Source organism: Pleuronectes platessa, chromosome 22, assembly GCF_947347685.1.
Source record: "Pleuronectes platessa chromosome 22, fPlePla1.1, whole genome shotgun sequence".
Classification (NCBI taxonomy): domain Eukaryota; kingdom Metazoa; phylum Chordata; class Actinopteri; order Pleuronectiformes; family Pleuronectidae; genus Pleuronectes; species Pleuronectes platessa.
In genome coordinates, this window is record NC_070647.1 from 18,920,677 (window position 1) to 18,943,044 (window position 22,368).

The following is a 22,368-nucleotide window of genomic DNA, read 5'->3' on the forward strand; positions in this document are numbered from 1 at the left end:
ATTATGATTCATGATCACAAAATAAATGTTGGAAACTCGTTCTGAACTCCAACTCCCATGAGGCATCTGTTCTGAGGACACACGTCAACGCCCGCGTGTGTTTTAACCAATCAAAAGACAGAGCTCCGCTGACGTCAGCAGGTGTGACCTCAGTGTTTTTCTCATAGACGCAGCGGCTGCCGGCGCCATATTGGAAGAAAAGAATTGTTTCATAAAACGCGTGAAACGTCGGATTTGGCACCATGTTGTACCTGGAGGATTACCTGGAGAGTGAGTATGGGACCCGGACTTTGCGGTGGGGGGGCTGTTTGTGCGTTTTCTGCGTTAAATGTGCGGTGTTTTCCGGCCTGTGCTGCTCCGGCCGCTAGCATAGCAGCATTAGCACGTAACGGCTTGTTCTTCTCCTGGCAGTGATCGAGCAGCTTCCCATGGACCTTCGCGACAGGTTCACGGAAATGAGGGAGATGGACCTGCAGGTTCAGAGTATGTTACACACACGGTTCACACATAACACACAAAGGACACACAGTACACACAAGGTTCACACACAGGACACAGAGTACACACGGTACAAACATTTCACACAGAGTACATCCAGTACACGCAGAGTACACGCACACTGTAAACAGAGTACTCAAAGTATGCACACAGTACACTCAGAATCCACTCAGTACACACACACTGTAAACACAGAGTACTCAAAGTACGCTCAGAGTACCCACAGTACACACAGTACCCAGAGTACACACACACACTGTAAAGAGTACACGCAGAGTAGATTTTCGAATGTTAAATCAGCCAGAAAACTACATGTGTAGAATTAAAAGTTAGAGTTTCTACTGAGCTGATAAAAGCACAGATCCACAGGAAGCAGCAGGGACCTGGTCTGATGCTGATTATGGTGATATTCAAATCATCAGTTTGAGTTTTAATGTGGCAGCAATCATAAACTTGTGAAAAATTCCCACTGCACTACTGTACTTTAACCTTTATTTACACATAGATAGTTAGCAATACCAACAATCATGTCACAAAATCTGGCCAATCAGCGAGGAGCCCTGACCAGGCAGGAAGGATTCTGATGATTAGAGATCGTTGTTGTTGAAGTAACTCACAGGTTTTTGAATGTTCCTGTTACAGACGCCACGGATCAGCTGGAGCAGAAAGTGATCGAGTTCTTTGTCAACGCAAAGAAGAACAAACCCGAGTGGAGAGAGGAACAGATGGAGGTTATTAAAAAGGTCAGAAATCATGACTGAAACCAGACGTTAATTCAACCTTTTCAACAGGAAACTCCATCTTTAGATGTTTGGATCATGTTCCTCCATCGAGGGGAATTCATCAGTGCTGCTACGGTTATGCCGGTCAGAGTTTTTGGTTTTAGTTTGAAAACTCTTGAGTTGTAGTCTGGACCAACAGAGACGTAAACAGACGCCCTCGTTCTCTCCCTGATTGGCTCTTATCAGTCACACGACTCTACGTAGTTTTAAAATGAAAAGGTGTGGATCAGCGGGAGAGGTACAGATAGATGACTTGTGTTTTTGTCAGATGTGAATCGTTGCAATGGGTTAGGGTTTATACTAGGGCTGCTCGATTCATCGAAATGTAATCGTGATTACGATTATGGGGTCAAACAATCTCCAATAACTATAATCGAGCCGAAACGATTATTTGGGCTTTTTTTTTTTTGAAAGAGTCGGGCATGCACAATTCAGTCCTTCCCCCAAAGCATCCAGCGGCCCAGCTGACTGGCTCTCACTCAGCTGTAAAGTGAAGGAGGCGAGTTGTGTGTGTGGTGACCGGCGGTCCCCCCCCCCCCCCCCCCCCCCCCCCCCCCCCCCCCCCACCCCGTCTGATCAGCAGCAGACCATGTAGCGGCCTCGGCGTGCACCGCTATTCTCAAGCGCGCTCCCGCCTGGCTGGTCAGACCGGACCCGGCTTTCCCCCCGCCGGTCAGAGAGTGTTAGGGCGGCCATCATTAAGGGTTTGAATAACCGGGCTCCGATATCCTGGTTTCACGGAGGAACAAGACACGCAGCCTTCACCGGTGTTTACCGGAGCCGGAAGTGATTAACAAAATAAAGCATAGACAGGGCACATATTAATAATCGTTTAAATAATCGTGATTTCGATATTGTCCAAAATAATCGTGATTATGATTTTTTCCAAAAATCGAGCAGCCCTAGTTTATACTGGTCACCAGGTGCGTTAGTTGTGCGTGCGGCCCACTCACCTGAAAGCTGGTGGAGAAGAGGCGCGCTGTACAAAGAGGTACCGGACGCACCAGCCTCTGATCTGATCTGGGAGCATTTCAGTGTTCTAAGAAGTGATCAGGGCGTCATGGAAGAAGATTGATAACCAGTCTTCTGATCAGTTATCACTTGGACTCAAAGATGAAGTGATTGTGTTTCAGCTGTCAAAGGTACCGTGCCCTTTATATGAATCTGGGAGGAAAGTACACAAGTATGTACACGGATACTGCACTTTAGGTCAGAGGCACACAGCCTTAGTGTGGTTCTGTTTTCTTCACTCGACTCCTGTCATGTCGATCAATCAGCTGATCATTGTGTGTCTGCAGTGAATGGTTGTTTTTATTAAAACGTTCGATCACTTTGTTCTTGTTTCAGGATTATTACAAAGCTCTGGAAGACGCAGATGAAAAAGTTCAGCTTGCCAATCAGATTTATGATCTGGTGAGTAGGCGGAGCTTAAAGACGAGTCGTTCTGAGCTGGACGACGCACACGTCACACAAACATGGTTATTGCAGAACATCATACATGTTCAGTTTATTCAGCCACAGAGAAACTTATTCACATGAAGAGAAACAGGAAACAGATGAAGATGATGAAGATGTGGTCTGTAGAAACATCTGTACAACAGAGGAAGTTAAACCATGATGCTGTTTGTTCATGTTCCTGCAGGTGGACCGTCATCTGCGGAAACTGGACCAGGAACTGGCCAAGTTCAAGATGGAGCTGGAGGCAGACAACGCCGGCATCACCGAGATCCTGGAGAGACGTAGGTCACTCACCGAGGAGCAACCACACGAGGAAGAGGAGGTTCTTATCTTCATGTTTGTTTCTTCTCAGGGTCGTTAGAGATGGACAGTCCGTCTCAACCCGTCAACAACCATCACGCCCACTCCCACACCACCACTGAGAGTACGTACCAACCATCCTCAGTCTGCTTATCAATCTGATCTGGGATCTGATCTCTGTGCTGGTTTAACATGTTTCTAACCGTTGTGCTGTGTGTGGGAGCAGAGAGGAAGTACAGCGCTCCGACTCATCACACCACAGAGCACGTTCCAGAGAAGAAGTTCAAATCTGAAGCTCTGCTGTCGACTCTCACGTCAGACGCTTCAAAAGAAAACACGCCAGGTGAAGACTTCCACTTGACCTCTGACCTCCAACAGTACAGCATCAAATCTGACAAGCATGTGAAGGCACATTACATTCTGATCAAAGCAGCAGTTCTCTCATTGTACGTGTTCACTCTGCCCCCTGCAGGCTGTCGCACCAACAGCACGTCCGCCTCCACCAACAACGTGTACAGTGTGAACCCGTCTCAGCCGCCGGCCTCCTACAGCCTGAGCTCGCTGCCGGCCGGGCCGGGCGCCGGCGCCGGGGCCATCACCATGGCAGCCGCTCAGGCGGTTCAGGCAACAGCTCAGGTTGAACACCCTTCTCCTCAGAGGTTCTACCAGCCACAGATGTGGTTCTGGGTTTGACTGGGTCCAGCCTGGGTCCTTTGTAATGTGTGGTATAAAGACAGTGATTGTGGTTCCAGATGAAGGAGGGCAGGAGGACGTCCAGTCTCAAAGCAAGTTACGAGGCCATCAAGAACAACGACTTCCAGCTCAGCAGAGAGTTCTCTCTGTCCCGGGACAACACTGGATACTCCTCCTCTGCTCTGGCCTCCACCCTCACCCAGACCCTCACCCCCACCGCTGCCTCCGACTCCAGGGGGCGCAAGTCCAAGTAAGACCTCCACACCCCCGACTGGACTTTTTATCAGCATGTGTTGAATTCATCCTGCAGGTTCGGATCTTAACAAACAGAAACGTGTTTCTATATTATAATTACTGTTTTTCAGAAGCAGCATCAAGTCTTCAAATCATCAGTCGTCTTCGTCGTCCTCCTCTTCCTCTCTGTCATCGTGCTCGTCATCATCAGCGTTGGCCCAGGAGCTTTCCCAGCAGGCCTCAGCGCTACCTGAGGCCGAAGCCAACAGTCAGGTGGACTGGACCTACGACCCCAACGAGCCCCGATACTGCATCTGTAACCAGGTACACACACGCTGTCAGTGGAGGGTTTTCAGGAGGAGTTTAGAAGCAGCAACAGATGGAGACTGATTGGTTGAGAAGATGAATCCTCGATATACACAGGTTCTAAAAGTAATCAATACAATTCAAATCCACGTGAAAACAATGATGTGGAGGCTACTGTCAGTAGGGATGGGCGTTCGATTAAATTGTCTTCGTCGATCGTCGGGACAGTTAATGACGAATTTTCGATTAATCATTAACATTTTCAAGTTCAAAAATTCACTATTTATAAGCTACATTAAAATGCAGTGGAAAAAAAAGCGTGTTTCCTCATTGAGATCTTTATTACAAGATGAACAAAACATGCGCTGCCGTAATCTTCAGCAGCGGAGCCGACATTTAGAAGCCGGAGCTACTAAACACAACTGACCCTCGGTTTGTTTCCCTCCAAAATAAAATAATAATAATATAAAAAAACATAATGTTAAACAACAAATATATAATATTGACAGGTTTTGCCAAATGTAACTCAAAACTATCAAACAAGGTACCGAGTCGAGAAAGCTTCATTAAAAATAACCAGTAACTCACAAACAACTTCAGCACCAGCCTACGGACTTGTGTTGAGAAAGATGAGCATGTTAAACTGCTCTGGGGTCAGAGGCGAACGCAGCCTGGTGACCGTCAGTCCCGCTCTGAGGGGACTGACGTCGCCCTGATACACAGGTAGCTCCGTGCTAACTTGGCTAGCCGGGCCGCGGCTCCGGTGTTTTCCCCTCGTCCGTGTCAGACCACGCAGGCTCCTTGTCTCCCCCAGCCTCTGGGATAGCTTCACAGTGTTGGCAGTGAACCAAGTCATTGTTTAACTCACAATGGTCCCATGCAACACTTCGCCGTGACCTCTTCATGTTTACTTTGGAAATGGAAATACACGGTAACTCGCAGCCAGTCGCAGGTAACTGAGTAGGACTGTGGCGTTTTTTTCAAACACTGCCCCCCGTGGTCAAATGTGTAATTAGCGAATTTCTCGGTGAAAAAATTATTTCATCGACGAAATTCTTAATGATCAATTAATCGACCGTCGATTAATTATGCCCATCCCTAACTGTCAGTGACGTGTAGTTTTCATTTAGTTCAAAGACTAAGTTTGGGCGACTGTTCAAGTCCTCAAATGTTAATAAAGATTTAACCTTTGAAAGTGGAACACGGTAAGGATGTCACCATATGACGTTTATCACAGGAAATATCAAAGTTTCATGGTTTTCATGATTATCAATACTATAGTTGGAAAAATACACACAACAAGCAATATATAGCTAATGAACTAAAATATCTATTATCAATATCGTATGCGTGTGTGTGTGTTTTATTCTCAACGAATGATTCACACACACATTAGCTGACTCGAGAGGAGCAGGACACCATGGTTGGATATTGTAGGTACACTTCTTATGGTTATGAAACCAGTGTTATGGTGAAATGAGTTAATCCCTACAACCCGGTTCGTCTTGATAATGAAACTCAACGTCCTGAGCTGCTGTTTCGATGTTTGACTCCCAGAAAATGTATTGAACCCAACATGATAATTTTAATAAGTAAAAACTGTCTTTCAGGTTTCTTATGGAGAAATGGTCGGCTGCGATAACACAGATGTAAGTAATTTTTTAACCCTAACATTTTATATTAAAAAATTTGTGTTTTTACTAAACTGGAAGCAGAAAATACAAAAGCACTTGAACCTGTCACTGGTTGATTTACAGTTGATTAATAACTTGACTCTTTCCGCTCAGTGTCCCATCGAGTGGTTCCACTACGGCTGCGTCGGCCTGACGGAGGCGCCCAAGGGGAAGTGGTACTGTCCTCAGTGCACGGCCGCCATGAAGAGGAGAGGCAGCCGCCACAAATAGACTCACTGCTCTGTCCGCCATGTTGGATTTTAACCTTGTAACCACATGCAGAACCATAGAGGTCAGAGGTCAACGGGCTGCTCACACAGCGGCTCACTGATTCAAGTCTTTGTGCCAACAAACGGATCGAAGCCACAAGAAGGAAAATAAATCTAATGACTCAAAAACTAAGATCATTTATCTTTTAAGACCGGATTTATTCTCAGATTTCCAATTTAATTATCAAGAATAAATTTAATCTGACGTGATTAATCATTTGATCAGATGAATCTAGGATTCATTTGATCGTTTCATGTCTGAGGCTACGTTTGGTTCCACAACATGAAAGTTACAACTCCCCCTCCGTCCAGTCAACGACTCATTAAGACGGTTTAACGACGGACAAACAGGAAACTTGACATTTACAATTAAATGTTGAAAAGTAGAAATAATTGGCTGGACGAAGAGTTTCATGTCTTCACCTGACGGATGAAATTCCGAAACTTTATCTCGCAATATATGATCTCCATGATCAATATATAGATTTTGTTTATGGGGCGGTTTTAGTTTGACTGAGGATCCCACACACAGATCACCTGGTCAGGAGGAAGGTCAGAGGTCAACCTTCCTGGATCAGGTTGCACATTTGGTTAGTCGAGAGGAGGAGGAGCCTTTTACCTTCTGTGAGAACTTTGTGAATATGAGATCGAAACAGGAGCTCGGTTCTGAGATTCATCTATAAAAAAAAAAGTCATCTCTGTTTTTCCTGTGATCTTAAATTTAAATTCAAATAAGATTTGATAGAATAAAGTCAGGATTAGTAAAACTCTCTAATCCAGATTCATATTTAATTAATCCAGGTCTAGATATTTCACACTCCAAATTCAGTTTCTCTCTATTTTTATGAAGTTAAATATATTCAGATTTAATTAAACAAATGTAATAATCCTGACTTTATTTTAATAAGATTTGTTTTGTTCTAATTTTATTGACCGAATTTCCGTCTTAGATTTAGATCTTTAACGTCCAGATGTTGACGTGTCAGATGTTTTTTATCTGGGTGTAATCTCCAGATGTTCCTCCTCACGTGAATCGACAGGAGCCTGAGTGACCTTCAGGACGTCGTGTCTGTGTGTGTCTGTGTGTGTCTGTGTGTGTCTGTGTGTGTCTGTGTGTGTGTTCAGTCGCTCTGCACTGATGCCTGTTTCCACGGATGTGTAAAGAAAAAGTCCAATAAAATGGTTGATTTGTTTCTAAGTTTTGTGATTTATTTTATTTTTTACATATAGCCAATGATTTCCCTGTTAATGGTTCAATTACAGATAATAGATTCATAATATGAAACAAATTTAACGTCTATGGTAACGTACAGAGCATGTGACCACGTGGAGGAAGACGATCGACCGATCACATCTGTGGATGTCACCACAAGTGGAACCAAGCTAAATAACTTTATCTTGGTTTTCTGAGACAGAATCATCATATATACGTTTATACGGTGTAATATTAATTATTAGTGTTAAAGAAACGGATGAAACGTTGGTTCTCTTCTCACAGAACTTCATGTTCTCACACTTCAGTGACTCCAGCTGATAAATGACAGAAGGTTAAACCAGTGTTTCCCCTCAATCTAAATGCAGGCACTACATGTGACCACCAGGGGGATCTGGAGTGAGGAACAGGAAAGCTGCTGGTTCTAAAAACTGAATTAAACAAAGAACTTAGAACAGAGTTCTCCACTGATACAGACGTTCTCCACCTAAACAGTAACAGGGTTCTGACAGGAGACGCTCTCTAAAACTGACGGATGTTCTCCACGTGTTCTCTCAGGAGACGTTCTCCTCATGTCAGATGAGGTTCTTCACCTGGATGGAGACTTTCTTCACGTTCTCCACATGTTCTCCAGCTTAACATATACGGAGACGTTCTCCTCAGGCCCAACTAGAACCCAAAGTAACATTTGTACTAGATGTCTGTTGCTGTCTCTCAGGACTTATTGATCACAAGTGATGTTCTGTTTTAATTAATAAACAGTCGTGTTCCACATGCTCCTGGTTAAAGAACATGAATCTGAACATGTTAAACCTTTTTATCTGGAAATGAGGCTTTTCCGGAAGAATTAGAAGCTAAAGATCAAACCTGTGGAATAAAACACATTTGTACTTGTGTTTATGGAGCGCGACGTGTGTGCGCGTGTGTCTGTGTGTGTCTCTGTGTGTTCCTGAAATAACCCAGCCTTGTGGAGGGGGAGGTGCTGACCTACAGAACAGTTTAACTTCATGTGAAGAACATAAGGAAAAGAGGTGAAGAGAATGAAGGAGGTGAAGAGGAGGAGGAGTCCCGAGGAGGAGGGAGAGACTGTTTTCTTCAGTGATTTAACTGGAACCAGATGCTGAGTCTGGTTCTAACGGAACGAACCAAACTCCGCTTCTTCTCCTTCTTCTTCTCCTTCTTCTCCTTCTTCTTCTTCTTCTTCTTCTTCCCTCACACCTGAACCGGAGAGTAACGGGACTTTCTCTGGACTCTACCGGTGCTTCTCCTCGGTTCCGTCATGGGTCCAGGTCGGGTGAGTGGAATCAGCTGACCGGAGGTTCTGTGTTCTCGGTGGAACCTGGTTAATGTTCTCCATGTTTTCTTGAAACGTTTTAAGAACAGATGACGTTCAGCTGATCTTCTGGATTCATCACAGACTCCCAGTTAAAAACAAGTTCAACTTTTATTCCTAAAGAAACTTTTTTCAATTTAAAACCTGATCTCATACTGTTTTTAAACTCTCATAAATCCAACACTTAAATCGGCGTAAATGTTAATAATCCAAAAATGATCATTTTTTTTAAATTAAAGAATCAAATTTGAACTTCCTGCAAATAGAGATCACTCGCTTCAGTAGAACAGCATTTTACAACCAGACTCCACTGAAAATATACAGATTTTAAATTTGATTTGGTTCTGTATTGTAGTTATTTGTGTTAATATCATTATTAAATACATGCACAGAGACCTCTGGGGCTAATAGTACATTCGGGGAGAAAATAACTCATCACCTTTCACTTTTAACATGTTTTATAACAGTGGAGTTTAAGGAACTGACTCTCCATACCAGAACCAGAGAGTACCGCGCTGAGGACCGAGCTGAGGCCGCTTGACATGAGGCTCTGCCCGGCGGGGATGTGAGCAGAGCCCGGGATGCTGCTCCGCCGCCGCCGCTGCTGTTCCTGGGGGCCGCTGTTGCTGCTCCTGGGGGCCGCACTCTGCGTCTTCTACCAGACCCTGATGTCGGCCTCGAACCGGCTCCGCTCCGGACCACCACCCGCTGATGTCCGAGGCCGGAAGTCACCACATGATGTCACGGAGAAGACCAGGAGGGTCATTTATATCCTGGAGAGTTTGCAGAGGAATACAGAGGTGTGTGTGTGTGTGTGTGTGTGTGTGTGTGTGTGTGTGTGTGTGTGTGTGTGTGTGTGTGTGTGTGTGCTATTTTTTGTTACTTTCCTAAAAGGATATACAGAATATATGATGAATTTAAAATCTTGATTCTGTTGATTTGATGATTTATGATTTATCTCCTGCATCAGCTGATGTTTCTGATTATTTATCAGACTCGTTCTAAATGATTCACCAAAGACTCAATAAGATTTCATATTAAAACCTCATCATCACATAAACTGAAGGAAAGTCACAGTGAGTCTGGTCAAAAGCTCTTAAACCCAAACAAATGCAAAGATCATACATCAAAATGAATGCTTTGTCAAACCTTATTTAAATTAATGTTATTTCAATAAAAAATAACAGTTAATAAACAACACAACTTAAGTTTGTATTCGAGGGAAACTTTCATCCAAACATCAATAAATAAAATCAAAGTCATCGTCTGCAACAAGATCTTCATTCAGAACATTTAAATTGTTCATCACAAACTGAAATAACCATTCAGCAATACATAATAATAAATTAGTAATTATTAGATGACTGACGTTCAACACAGTTTATATCAGTGATAGATGATCACTATGTTCGCTTTATATAAATTAAACAACCACAGAGTCTCAATAAACTTAAATCATTTGTAATCTGAAAATGGATTTTTATCAGAGATGAAACAGAACCTTTATTTTTACCATTTTTAAACTGTGATGCTTTTTAAATGGTTTTTAATTGAAGAAGAAGAAGAAAAGAAGAGTCTCATTGTTTCAGTATTTTTAGTTAATGAGACGATCAGTGACCTGTGTGTGTGTGTGTGTGTCCTAATATAAACATTTGTGTCATTAATCAGCTGAGTGTGAAACTGACAGCTGACACACACACACACACACACACACACACACACACACACACACACAAACACACACACACACACATAGTGAGGCGTGTCAGGTTGTTGTAAACCTGATCTGATCCACTGGTTTGTGTTCAGTTTATTTGAATGATCCAGTTGAACTCTGTGACTGGTTCATCACACGCGTCACGTGACCGTTCACATACACTGGTCATGTGGTGATAACAGGAAGTAGATGTCTCCTCTGCAGTTGGTCGGCATGTGACTGATAATAACCAATCAGGAAGAGAACGTGTCTCTGATTCAAAGGCTGGAGACCCCAGCAGGTGAAAACTGAAAGTGTCCTGCAGAGTCATTAAATGTCCTCAGGGTCCTCAGGGTCGTCCAGTGAGGACGGAGACTGACAGGAGACAGCTGACGTTTACCCCCCGTGGACGGGTGGGCTGAGGTCAGAACTGTTTGGTAGCAGGTCAGACAGGTGTGTTTTTACAGCTGCTGACATGAGCACCATCTTCAGACAGCTGGTTCCACTGGTTCCACTGGTTCCACTGATCCATGATGTGGAGGAACTGATCAGCTGATCAAAAGGTTCTAGTTCAGGAACCTTCTGTTCCTGAGGTCACATGTTCTCAGACCAGCTGAGTGGACGTCTGAGGTCATGTGATCAGTGACCCACTTCAACATCAGTGTGTGGAATGAGACCTTGTTATCATGACGAGCCTGGAGACACCTGTCCAGGGTTACCATAGGGACAGATGTCCACGGGAACCCTGGAGACACATGTCCACGGGAACCCTGGAGACACATGTCCACGTTAACCCTGGAGACACATGTCCACGTTAACCATGGAGACACATGTCCACGTTAACCCTGGAGACACATGTCCACGTTAACCCTGGAGACACATGTCCACGTTAACCCTGGAGACACATGTCCACGTTAACCATGGAGACACATGTCCACGTTAACCCTGGAGACACATGTCCACGGGAACCCTGGAGACACATGTCCACGTTAACCCTGGAGACACATGTCCACGTTAACCCTGGAGACACATGTCCACGTTAACCATGGAGACACATGTCCACGTTAACCCTGGAGACACATGTCCACGTTAACCCTGGAGACACATGTCCACGGGAACCCTGGAGACACATGTCCACGTTAACCCTGGAGACACATGTCCACGTTAACCATGGAGACACATGTCCACGTTAACCCTGGAGACACATGTCCACGGGAACCCTGGAGACACATGTCCACGTTAACCCTGGAGACACATGTCCACGTTAACCATGGAGACACATGTCCACGTTAACCATGGAGACACATGTCCACGGGAACCCTGGAGACACATGTCCACGTTAACCCTGGAGACACATGTCCACGTTAACCATGGAGACACATGTCCACGTTAACCCTGGAGACACATGTCCACGTTAACCATGGAGACACATGTCCACGTTAACCATGGAGACACATGTCCACGTTAACCCTGGAGACACATGTCCACGTTAACCATGGAGACACATGTCCACGTTAACCCTGGAGACACATGTCCACGTTAACCATGGAGACACATGTCCACGTTAACCCTGGAGACACATGTCCACGTTAACCCTGGAGACACATGTCCACGTTAACCATGGAGACACATGTCCACGTTAACCCTGGAGACACATGTCCACGTTAACCATGGAGACACATGTCCACGTTAACCCTGGAGACACATGTCCACGTTAACCATGGAGACACATGTCCACGTTAACCCAGAAAGACAAAACAACCTTAAAAAGCAACAAACTGAGATAAGATCTCTTTACAGGAGGGTGGAGGCCGTTTCCTCTTCCTGTCTGTGCTCGGGGCCACTCTGTTTCTACATCGGACAAATTACTCTCTCTCTCTCTCTCTCTCTCTCTCTGTCTGTCTCTCTCACTCTGTCTCTGTCTCTCTCTCTCTCTGTCTCTCTCTCTCTCTCTCTCTCTCTCTCTCTCTCTCTCTCTCTCTCTCTCTGTCTGTCTCTCTCACTCTGTCTCTGTCTCTCTCTCTCTCTCTCTCTCTCTCTGTCTCTCTCTCTCTCTCTCTCTCTCCCTCTGTCAGTCTCTCTCTCTCTCCTTCTCTCTGTATGTCTCTCTCTCTCTCTCTCTCTCTCTCTCTCTCTCTCTCTCTCTCTCTCCCTCCCTCTGTCCTCATCTCTTTCTGTCTCTGATTGAAGAAAAAGTCTGAAGTCAAACAGACGCTGCCAACTTCCTGTCCCAAACGTGACCTGAATAACAACCAACATGAAGACAAACAGAACTTTTCCACTTTATTTGTAACAAATGTTTATTATTTGATTAATGTATTTATGATGTTTTGTCAGAATCTTGTTTTGCAGCGATGACGATGTGATTTGATCATAACGTTAGAACAAACTGCCTCTAGTGTCTAGAGACACACGTCTCACGGACTTGCTCTCTCCTCAGGTGCGGGGGGTGTCTCAGCAGCCGTCCGGGCGGCGCCGGGCCGTGGTGCTGACGGGTCGACACCGGGCCTCGGACACCGAGGTGCAGCTGTACCAGCAGGTTCTGCAGCAGCTGCACTACGACGTCCACACGTCCAGATACACCGAGACCAGCAGCGTCCTTCAAACCAATCAGGGTACAGACATGAGGGCGCTCACGTGACATCATCACATGCGTAGAGCCTGATGATTGACAGCTGCACGCCACAGTTGAGAATGGTCTCCATGGTTACAGGAGTGTGTCTCCATGGTTACAGGTGTGAGTGGGTGGAGCCTGCTGCTGTGTCTCAGCAGCTCCGAGCCGAGTTGTCTGAGGAGAGTCTCGTTCTCTCACCTGCAGCGACATCAGAGGGTGAGACTCACCTGTTCCAGCCAATCACAGAGCGGCTCTGATCCCACCTGACGTCCCATTCACCTCCCCTGTGTCTCCTTGTCCTCAGGTGAACCTCATCCCGGGTCTGATGGACGCCTTCTCTGACGCAGGTGCAGGTCTGTGTCACATGCTCACATGGTCTCACCTGAAAGGTGAGTCAGCAGCTTCAGGTGTGAACTGATGTTTTTTACACTGTAAAAAATAATGACACCAGGTGTGTTTGTGTTCACCTGTTTCCTCCTCAGGAGCAGACTTACCCCTGAGGCCGAACTCCTGTGGATCGACCAATCAGAAGCTGGGGATGCCTGAGGACAGGTGAGTGTCAGATCACCTGTCAGATTGATCAAACTTCTCTGTCTTCACGTACTTCTCTCTGACAGTCCGTCACCTGTTGGAGCTCCGCCTCCTGGTCTGGTTGCCATGGTGAACATTTATGTTCTGGTGACATCAGTCCGACCTCTAACATCGTTCCTGCATGACATCATGGTGGTTGCGACCAATCAGGAGCTGAGGGCACGCCCCCTGAAGGTGAAACAGAGCTTCTATCTTAACGCTGTACTTCCTGTGGGGCGCTGCCCCCTGCTGGTGTTAAATCCTCCTCTCTCGTAGCTCAGGGACTTTCTGCGGCAGAAGCTGGGACCAGCGAGCTCCCATCATGCTTTGTGGCAGATGAAGCACGTGATAGGCGATGTGCTTCAGGCGGCAGTGTCAACCAATGAGAGGACAGAAAGAGTCAACAGGTAAAAATCCACCAATGAAATACAATCCATTAAATTTTGAAAGATCCCATGGGCTCAGTGTGCTTGTGGGGTTTCAGGTGTGTGTTGTGTAGCTCAGTGTGCTTGTGGGGTTTCAGGTGTGTGTTGTGTTACCAGCTGCTCACCTTCACTCTGAAGTTCAGCGGCTCCATCACTCCTGTCGTCGTCCAGGTAAGAGAAGAACTGATCCTCACATTTCTGTCAGAGTGAGACCTCCTGTCACTCTTATCCCGCCCCCACGCCTCAAGTCTGTGTCACATTAACAAACATTACATTACAAATTGCACATTGACATCGCCCTTCGGTTTTGAATTTAGCATTTTATTTTACTTTTTATATCTTTTAATTTTATAAAATGTTTTTTTCTTACGTGTAGTACTTATTGTGTCTTTATGTTCTATGTTCATTGTATGCACCTTCAACCAAAACAAATTCCAGGAGGTGTAAACCTACTTGGCAATAAAATACATTCCGATTCTAATTCCTTCCAAATAATGTGATTTTATGAAGAAGAAAAAAAGTTAAATGACCAGAAAGTGTCAAAACTACAAATGAATAACATATGATCAGAGAATAATTACACAAATGTTTAATTTAAGGTGAGTTTTCATAACTTATACAATCAAGTTATTCAGGTGAGCTGCAGGTAAATGTCCAGCAGAGGTCACTGTGTCCTCAGCCTCTTCTCCCTGCCGTCTCTTTGTCTCCAGGTGGACACTGATTTAACATTTTCAGCTCTGAGGGACGAAACGTTTGACGGACAGGTCACCAAAGACCTGATCTTGGAGGACACACTGCACTTCCTGTCACACACACACCTGTCGTCAGAGACAGACAGGAGACAGGTGAGAGACAAACGTAGGACATGAGACAGAAACTGTCTCATGTCCTGATCTGATCCTCTGGTTTGTGTCAGTTTATTTGAATCCAGTTAACCCTAACCCTCTCTATCTATCTATCTCTCTCTCTCTCCGTGTCTCTCTGTCTCTCTGTCTCTCTCTCTGTCTCTCTGTCCGTCTCTCTCCCTGTCTCTCTCTCAGTCTCTCTCTCAGGACGGTGTCTGTAGAGGGTCAGATGATCTGTGTTTGTCAGAGGAAGAGTTTCTTCTTCTTCTTCAGTTTCAGAGACAGATGTCAGCGCCCTCTGCCTTTCATCTGGTAAACACATTGTTGTTGTGATTACATCTCATCACCTGTAGGGGGAGCTGCTGCAGCTTTTATCAGTCTCTTGCTCTGTTGTTTCTCTGCAGCTCTTTCCCTCCTCCTCCTCTTCTTCATCCTCCTCTTCCTCTCGTCCTCTGAGCATCTCTGATCACATGGTTAGGATCAGCTCTTACTACAACCTCCTCAGAAACATCAGCTCCAGGTGACTTTTCCAAATCCCATAATTCACTGCTGCACCAGCCTGTCAATCATTCAGACAGACGTGTTAAAGTTATGTTCGTGTCTCTGACAGGAGCGATGACGCTTCGTCCAATCAGGAGTCAGATGTGAGCTCACTGGGCGGAGCTGCAGGTAAAGGTAAGACCATGATGAGTCAGGTCATCACACGGTCGACACCACTGGTATCCAGCTCTGTGATTGGTCGGTTTCTCTGTGTGCTTCAGGTCGCTGCGGCAACCCCCACCTCCGACAGATTTACACCGACCCCCCCCTCACCCTGACTCCGCCCTTCAGCCCCGGGGTGAAGGAGTACTGTGCCGAGGTGACCTTTGACACGGTGACGGTTCGAATCCGACCGGTGACCTTCAGCCCGTCCTGCGCGGTCCACCTGGACGAGCACCGAGGACCCAGGTGAAACCAGGACCGACCTCTGACCTCTGACCTTTGACCTCTGACCTCTGATCGCAGAGGATTCACGTGTTCCTGTCTGCAGGATGGCGAACTACCCGGTCGGCCTCGGCAACAGCCGGATCAGCATCCTGGTGACGGACGACGCTGAGCCGGAGCCCGTCGTCATGACGATCTACACCGTCCACCTGGCCCGTGAGAACCGGCCCAGTCTGCCCATGTTCACCGACCATGTGACCTGCAGCTTCCTGCAGGTGGGTCCGCCGCCCTCCTATTGGCTGCTTCTGTGAGATAGACCCAAAAGTCATGTTTATCATATTTATTATGATATTAACCATATTAATGAAAATAATATTGTAACATTTAGAATACTTATCAGATGAAGTATATATATATAGATAGAGTATATATCAGATAATATCTAAACAGTTGACTCTTGGTCAAATTGTCCTGAAGTTGTCTCTCAGTTTTCTGTCTGATGTCACTTCCTGTGTCCAGCGGTTATCTCGTGTTCAGATCAGAGGTCATCACCACCTGTGGCTGCAGGGGGCGCTGCCGCTCAGTGAAAGCTCAGAACATATTTTCATAAACGTCTATAATGTCTCATGTTTTCGTCCCCGCCCTCACCTGCTCTCTGTGATCCACCTGGCCTCGAACAGAGGCCGATGCAGAGAGAGGGTGTTTAGTCCTCCTGCTGGGGGGTCAGCGGGCCCCCGGCGGGGGGGCCCCTGCAGAACACAGAGCCCATTGATGCGCGGTGGGGCCGGTGCTTTGAAGGTAAAATGAAAGCTGCTGCTTCTCTTTGATCCGAGGCGATAACCACGACTGGTCCGGGCCCCTGGTTCACCGGGTCGGGCCACAGTGGACCCTCTGTCTGTCCACTTTGTGTCCAACACACGCTAACAGACTCCTCATCAGAGATCAGACACATCATGTGATGAAGATCATTTTTAATTTGACCTGCTGAATGATGTCATCACTGTCTTATTCTGGTTCTGAGCTGATGTTCGGTTCATGTTTCAGAACCTGAAGCTTCGATGATCCAGAACCTTGAAGTGTGGAAGGTTCTTCAGTTGCTTTTGGGCTTCTGGAGAAACCAGCATGATGTTATTAATGTTGAGTTACAGTCTGGATGAGGATCAGGTTCTGGATCAGATTCTGGATCAGGATCAGGTTCGGATCAGGATCAGATTCTGGATCAGGATCAGGATCAGGATCAGGATCCGGTGTGACAGCTGCGATTAAAGTTGGAGACGATCAGTTATAGAAATATCTGAACTTCGTCTGCTCAAGTTTTTTCATCATAAGTCAAATCCAGATTCATCATGTGACGGAACAAACAGATGAACACCAGCAGCAGCCTGGTTCAGTTTATGCTTTTATTTTGAAACAACAGGTCTCACTTAGCTTCAGTGACCTTTGACCTCCTGAAAAACAGGCGGAGACGTCATGATTGACAGCTGAGACTGATGGTGGAAGTGTGTATTGGCAGGAACTCCATACCACGGCTCCACTCCACGTTTCTGACTGCAAATAACGTCGTCACCACAAGAGGGCGCATCGAAGATATTTTAGATTCATTTCTGGAGAACAGTCTCTGGTTCTGACTGAGACGCCCCCTGGTGACAGAATGTGGTGAATGAGGGTTTGTTGTCGTCAGTGAGAAACTTCTAGAACTTTTTCTTCTAGATTCTGAAACAGAAAATCTAACTTTTTCTGTTGGAGCTGTAAATTCCTGATTCTCCTCCGAGTCGTCTCCTGCTCTTCTTTTTTTGGCAGCGTCTCAGGTCTTTTCTTAAAAGCTCCTGGCGTTAGTGAGTTTGATCTGATGACTGTTGATGGGATTATGAGCAGGTTTACTCAGAGTCAGATCAGATCAGATCTCAGATCAGTTGAGCTGCTTGATCACTGCGCTCAGAGGATTAACTTTCTGCTTCTGCTCGGCCTTGAACAACAGAGTGAAACTCGTCTGGAAGCTCAGAACATGGAGCTCCGCCCCCACACACTGTGACATCACACCTGCAGCTCCACCCCCACGCACTGTGACATCACACCTGCAGCTCCACCCCCACACACTGTCACATCACACCTGCAGCTCCACCCCCACACACTGTCACATCACACCTGCAGCTCCACCCCCACGCACTGTGACATCACCACTGCAGCTCCGCCCCAACACACTGTGACATCACACCTGCAGCTCCACCCCCACGCACTGTGACATCACACCTGCAGCTCCACCCCCACACACTGTGACATCACACCTGCAGCTCCACCCCCACACACTGTGACATCACACCTGCAGCTCCACCCCCACGCACTGTGACATCACACCTGCAGCTCCACCCCCACGCACTGTGACATCATACCTACAGATCACATGAATATTGTCTGTGACGAGCCTCAAACTAAATTTTAATTTATTAAGAATCGATAAAAAACAGAGTTATAATTAGTTCGATATTTCCAGTTTAAATTATAATAATAGATAAACAATCTGAAAAACATAAAGTAAGGAAAAATATTATGAGACTTGTTCTTATCCTGATAAAAACGTTTACAGTTTTAAAATGGAATAAATTATCAATAATTTAAATGAATGAATCATGTGAATTAATTGTGACTTGAATATGAATATGAGTGATGGTGATATTTATTCTCAACCTGGATAAAAAGGTTTATAAACCTTATAAAAATAAAATAAATAAATTGATCTGCTGTTTAGATTTTCTCGTTTTATAATTTCTCATATTTTACATTTCATCTTAAATTGAGTTTTTTCTAAAGATAGAAAACAACATGAATCAGACCAAGACCAGTTCCAGGATCAAGTCTTCAGTCCTGGACGAGGTCTGTGGTCCGTCTGTGGTCCGTCTGTGGCGGCTCTGAGTCGTGACCCTCGGGATGAAAGGCTACGGTGTGTTTGGTGTGGGCGTGTTTTGGTAGCGTGGCGGCGGCGGCTGATCTCAGAGCAGCGTCCGGTCTGTTTGAGCGTTTACACTGAGCTCAGGTACGAACAAGAAAATCCCTGTTAAGTTTTCTTGTTGCACTTTGTTGTGAGCTGCGACGCCGCGGTGAGGAATGTGGCGCCGCCACGAAACCTGCAGAAGAGGAGGCCGTGTGTGTGAGCTGCCGGGTGAACCCCCTGTTGTGGGGACCGACAGTCACATTAGGGGGACAAACAAGCGTGTGTGTGTTGTACGGCGTGTTTGACGGCGGAGTCTCTGAACTCGGGGCCAGACCCGGCGGCTCTCACGGGCCTCTGAGCCGAGCTGGTTTATTTGACCTCTGACCTCTGACAACAGAGTTCAGAAACAAAAGAAGGAGAAGAGAAGGAGGTAGGAGAGGAAGAGTTCTGATGCGTTTTCTGGTTTCAGGACTGTGGTCTGCGAGTCCGGCCCGATCGCTCCTGTGGTCTCCAGACCGCCGTCATGTCCCAGAGGCCACGTCACATCTGCACATCAGGACACCAGCCAGGTGGGATGTCACTTCCTGTCCCCAGTAACTCACCTGTGTGTCCATCTCTCGGTTGTCTGTCTGTCTCTCCGTCCGTTCATCTCACACCTGTCTCTCTCACATGTCTCTGTCTCACATCTCTTTCAGTCTGTCTCTCACCTGTCTCTCTCACATGTCTCTGTCTCACATCTCTGTCTGTCTCAGGTCGGTGGGTGGTTCCATGTCTTAGCTGTTCTGACAATAGGACATGTGATTGGAGGGAGGTGGCCTGGCAACCAGATGGCTGTGATCACCGGTTGGTGGAGCGCCGCTCGCTGCAGGGCTGTATGACAGACAGGAAGGTGAGGTCATGTGATCTCAGGTGAGGTCATGGGACATGAAGGAGTGAGACTAATGTCCCATCAGACTCATCTGTGGAATCCTCCGTCCTCAGGTGTTGTTTATCGGTGACTCAACCAATCGCGGGATGATGTACTTCCTGATGGAGCGGGTCAACTCCAGTCTGGAGGACTGGGGCCAAGCTCACGACACGCTGGTCCACCGGGACCTGAACGCAGGTCAGACTCTGGTCAGCTACTCGTATTATCCTCAGTTCTGGTTGGAGAAGGAGCAGAGGCCCACGTTCAGGGAGGCGCTGCTGCAGCTGCTCCACAGGTGAGTCACCAGGGTGTCACCGGGGCGGTCGGGTTCTGAAACTAACACGAATCCTCCATCTGCTCCGACAGGTCTCAACCTCTGGTGAACTCCAACCTGACGGTCCTGGTGGTGGGAGGAGTCCAGTGGCTCAACACCAATCACCTGTGGACAGTCAGCGAGGTGCTGGACAGGTGAGGAACACGTCTTCAGATTCGGTCTCTGTGGACATCATCAGAGTTTGTGTTTCAGTGAAAATACAATTTGTCTCACATACAAATCAAATCAGATCTTTTTACTTTTCCAAGATCCCGATTTTCTTTTGAAGATCTCTTTTGTGCAGTTACTCAGATGTAGCTTTGTTTGAGCGTCAGAAATTTTTTGAGAATACTTAAAAGTGAGGGTGAAAACATTCAGTATATAAAGAGTCGTCAGTGTCGAACTTCCAGATCTGCAGTGAACTCAGGGAATCAGGTCAGTTTCACAGGCATCCATGTCAAGACTGTGGTTCTCATGACAAGTGGTGTTGATGCTCCTTCTCCCCAGGGAGGGTCTCAGTAACAGCCTGGTGGTGGTGAAGACTCTGGGGATGGGTTTCCATCTTCCTGTGGATGGGATCAGATCTCTGAGTCTGGTAGGATGAAACAGATGAAACATCAGTGTCGATTTAATGATGACTTTTAATAATATAGTATAACTAAGTTATAAATAATGCCATAAAGTAACAATCTCATGGGTCTAACCTCTGAGGATCAGGAATCACCTGAGGTCGCCTCTCTTAGGAAACTGAAAACAGCTCCCTCGTACTTTCAGAGAGAAATCCAAGATCTCGACAGAGACAACGACAACATCATCGCCACAGCGAAGCATCATGGGTACGAGGTGATCGACACGTTCAGCATCACGATGGGTCGATATAAAGAATTCCTTCAGGGACGCTGTGCCTGCCACTTCCACGAGGTAACAGCCCATCAACATCTCCTCTGTCCATCTTCTTGAGTGAACGAATAAGAACAAAGCTTTCATTTGATTTGGATTCTGTAAATTCATTGGTGCAACATCAACGTGGGCGGGATCTGAAACATTTAAAAGATGATGGAGTTCGTCTTGGAAACGTCAGATTTCACTCTACGCAGACGATTCCCAACTGGTCAACTAGCACCGGCTGTTTCTTCTTCACAGGTGGAGAAGTTTCCTTCCTCTAGGCCTCCAGCTGACACGACGTCCAACAGAACCACATCCAACAGAACCACATCCAACAGAACCACATCCACCAGAACGAGGCTCAGCAGCCAATCAGCCGTGCAGGACACGGAGCAGGAGGCGGAGCCTGACACCTTCACCTATCACGTGAGAGGACCAGTGAACCAGGTGTACTCTGAGATCCTGCTGAGCCGCCTGTGTCCCGCAAACTAAACGTGTGTGTGTGTGTGTGTGTGTGTGTGTGTCTGTGTGTCTGTCCGTGTGTGTCTGTGCTTGCGTGTGTGTGTGAGACAGAGGAGTAAAAACAAATGAAGACGAACATGTATGAAACTTGTTTTATTTTTTGATTCCAGCTAACATGTCTAAACATCATCAATTCATCAAACTGAAGAACTACAAATATTTTCTCAAATTTTGTAATACACAATCATGATCTCATTGTTAAAAAGAAGAAACAATCTTACGTTTCCTGTGTGAGAACCAGTTACTTCTACTATCGCTACCAGTTACAGCTAGTTAATACTGCTAACTTCTGCTAATGCTGCTAGTTACGTCTGCCAGGTCTGCTCGTCACATCCTCGAGTGCTGCTACTCGTATCTGTTGATATCTCTCTTGATATCTCTGTTGATATACAGTACAGGTTTATATGTTGTTATATCTGTTGTTATATCTGTTGTTAAATCTTTGTGTGGTCCTGGCGATGTCATACCTCCTCGTCAAGTGATGTCACTATTATTTTTAAATCAGCTTGTTTCTAAAGGGCAGAACTTGCTACTTTCAGTCCATAGCTGCAGTAAGTTCTGATACACACTAACTAGTCCTGGAGTTTACTAGTTACTTTACAATGCATAGTAACTAGTTTATGTTTTCTAAAGACTTCTAGGTCACGTGGTAAGTAACTGGATTTTCATCTGTTCTAACTAAATGACGATGCATACTAATTAGTTAGATGTTTCCTTACCAGCTGCTTTGTGTCTTTTATTTCTTGTTTCAAACCAAAGATGTAAAGAAAGTCTTATATTTTATATATTTTTATATTTAAATGTTGAATCGTTTCATGTTTTGTTTCCATGCTGAAAAATATTTATTCTCTGAACTTTAACTTTTCGACTGTGAAAACATGAAACATCTGATTTGTTTGATTTAAATCAATGAATAAAACTTATTTTATCCGACTTTAATTTTCTGTTCTACGTCCTGAATGATATAAATAATCACGGA

The 22,368-nt window shown here is 45.8% G+C and overlaps 2 protein-coding genes across 2 annotated transcripts; both read left to right on the forward strand.

Annotated features, from left to right (window-relative positions):
- Positions 1-127: 127 nt before the first annotated feature.
- Positions 128-7,411, forward strand: ing3 (inhibitor of growth family, member 3). Its single transcript, XM_053414807.1, has 12 exons — positions 128-270; positions 412-483; positions 1,141-1,241; positions 2,628-2,693; positions 2,923-3,019; positions 3,091-3,162; positions 3,265-3,381; positions 3,511-3,674; positions 3,791-3,981; positions 4,097-4,289; positions 5,882-5,920; positions 6,059-7,411. Exons 1-12 carry the CDS (start codon positions 243-245, stop codon positions 6,173-6,175), a joined length of 1,257 nt encoding a protein of 418 aa, XP_053270782.1. The 5' UTR covers positions 128-242; the 3' UTR covers positions 6,176-7,411.
- Positions 7,412-8,363: 952 nt separating this feature from the next.
- Positions 8,364-22,328, forward strand: cped1 (cadherin-like and PC-esterase domain containing 1). The gene is made up of 22 exons (XM_053414808.1): positions 8,364-8,720; positions 9,227-9,565; positions 12,917-13,070; positions 13,191-13,285; positions 13,374-13,458; positions 13,552-13,621; positions 13,687-13,834; positions 13,916-14,046; positions 14,163-14,235; positions 14,775-14,909; positions 15,105-15,221; positions 15,314-15,429; positions 15,520-15,584; positions 15,671-15,857; positions 15,940-16,108; positions 19,232-19,331; positions 19,515-19,651; positions 19,744-19,964; positions 20,036-20,137; positions 20,490-20,577; positions 20,757-20,903; positions 21,126-22,328. Exons 2-22 carry the CDS (start codon positions 9,341-9,343, stop codon positions 21,357-21,359), a joined length of 2,799 nt encoding a protein of 932 aa, XP_053270783.1. The 5' UTR covers positions 8,364-8,720; positions 9,227-9,340; the 3' UTR covers positions 21,360-22,328.
- The last annotated feature ends 40 nt before the right edge of the window (positions 22,329-22,368 follow it).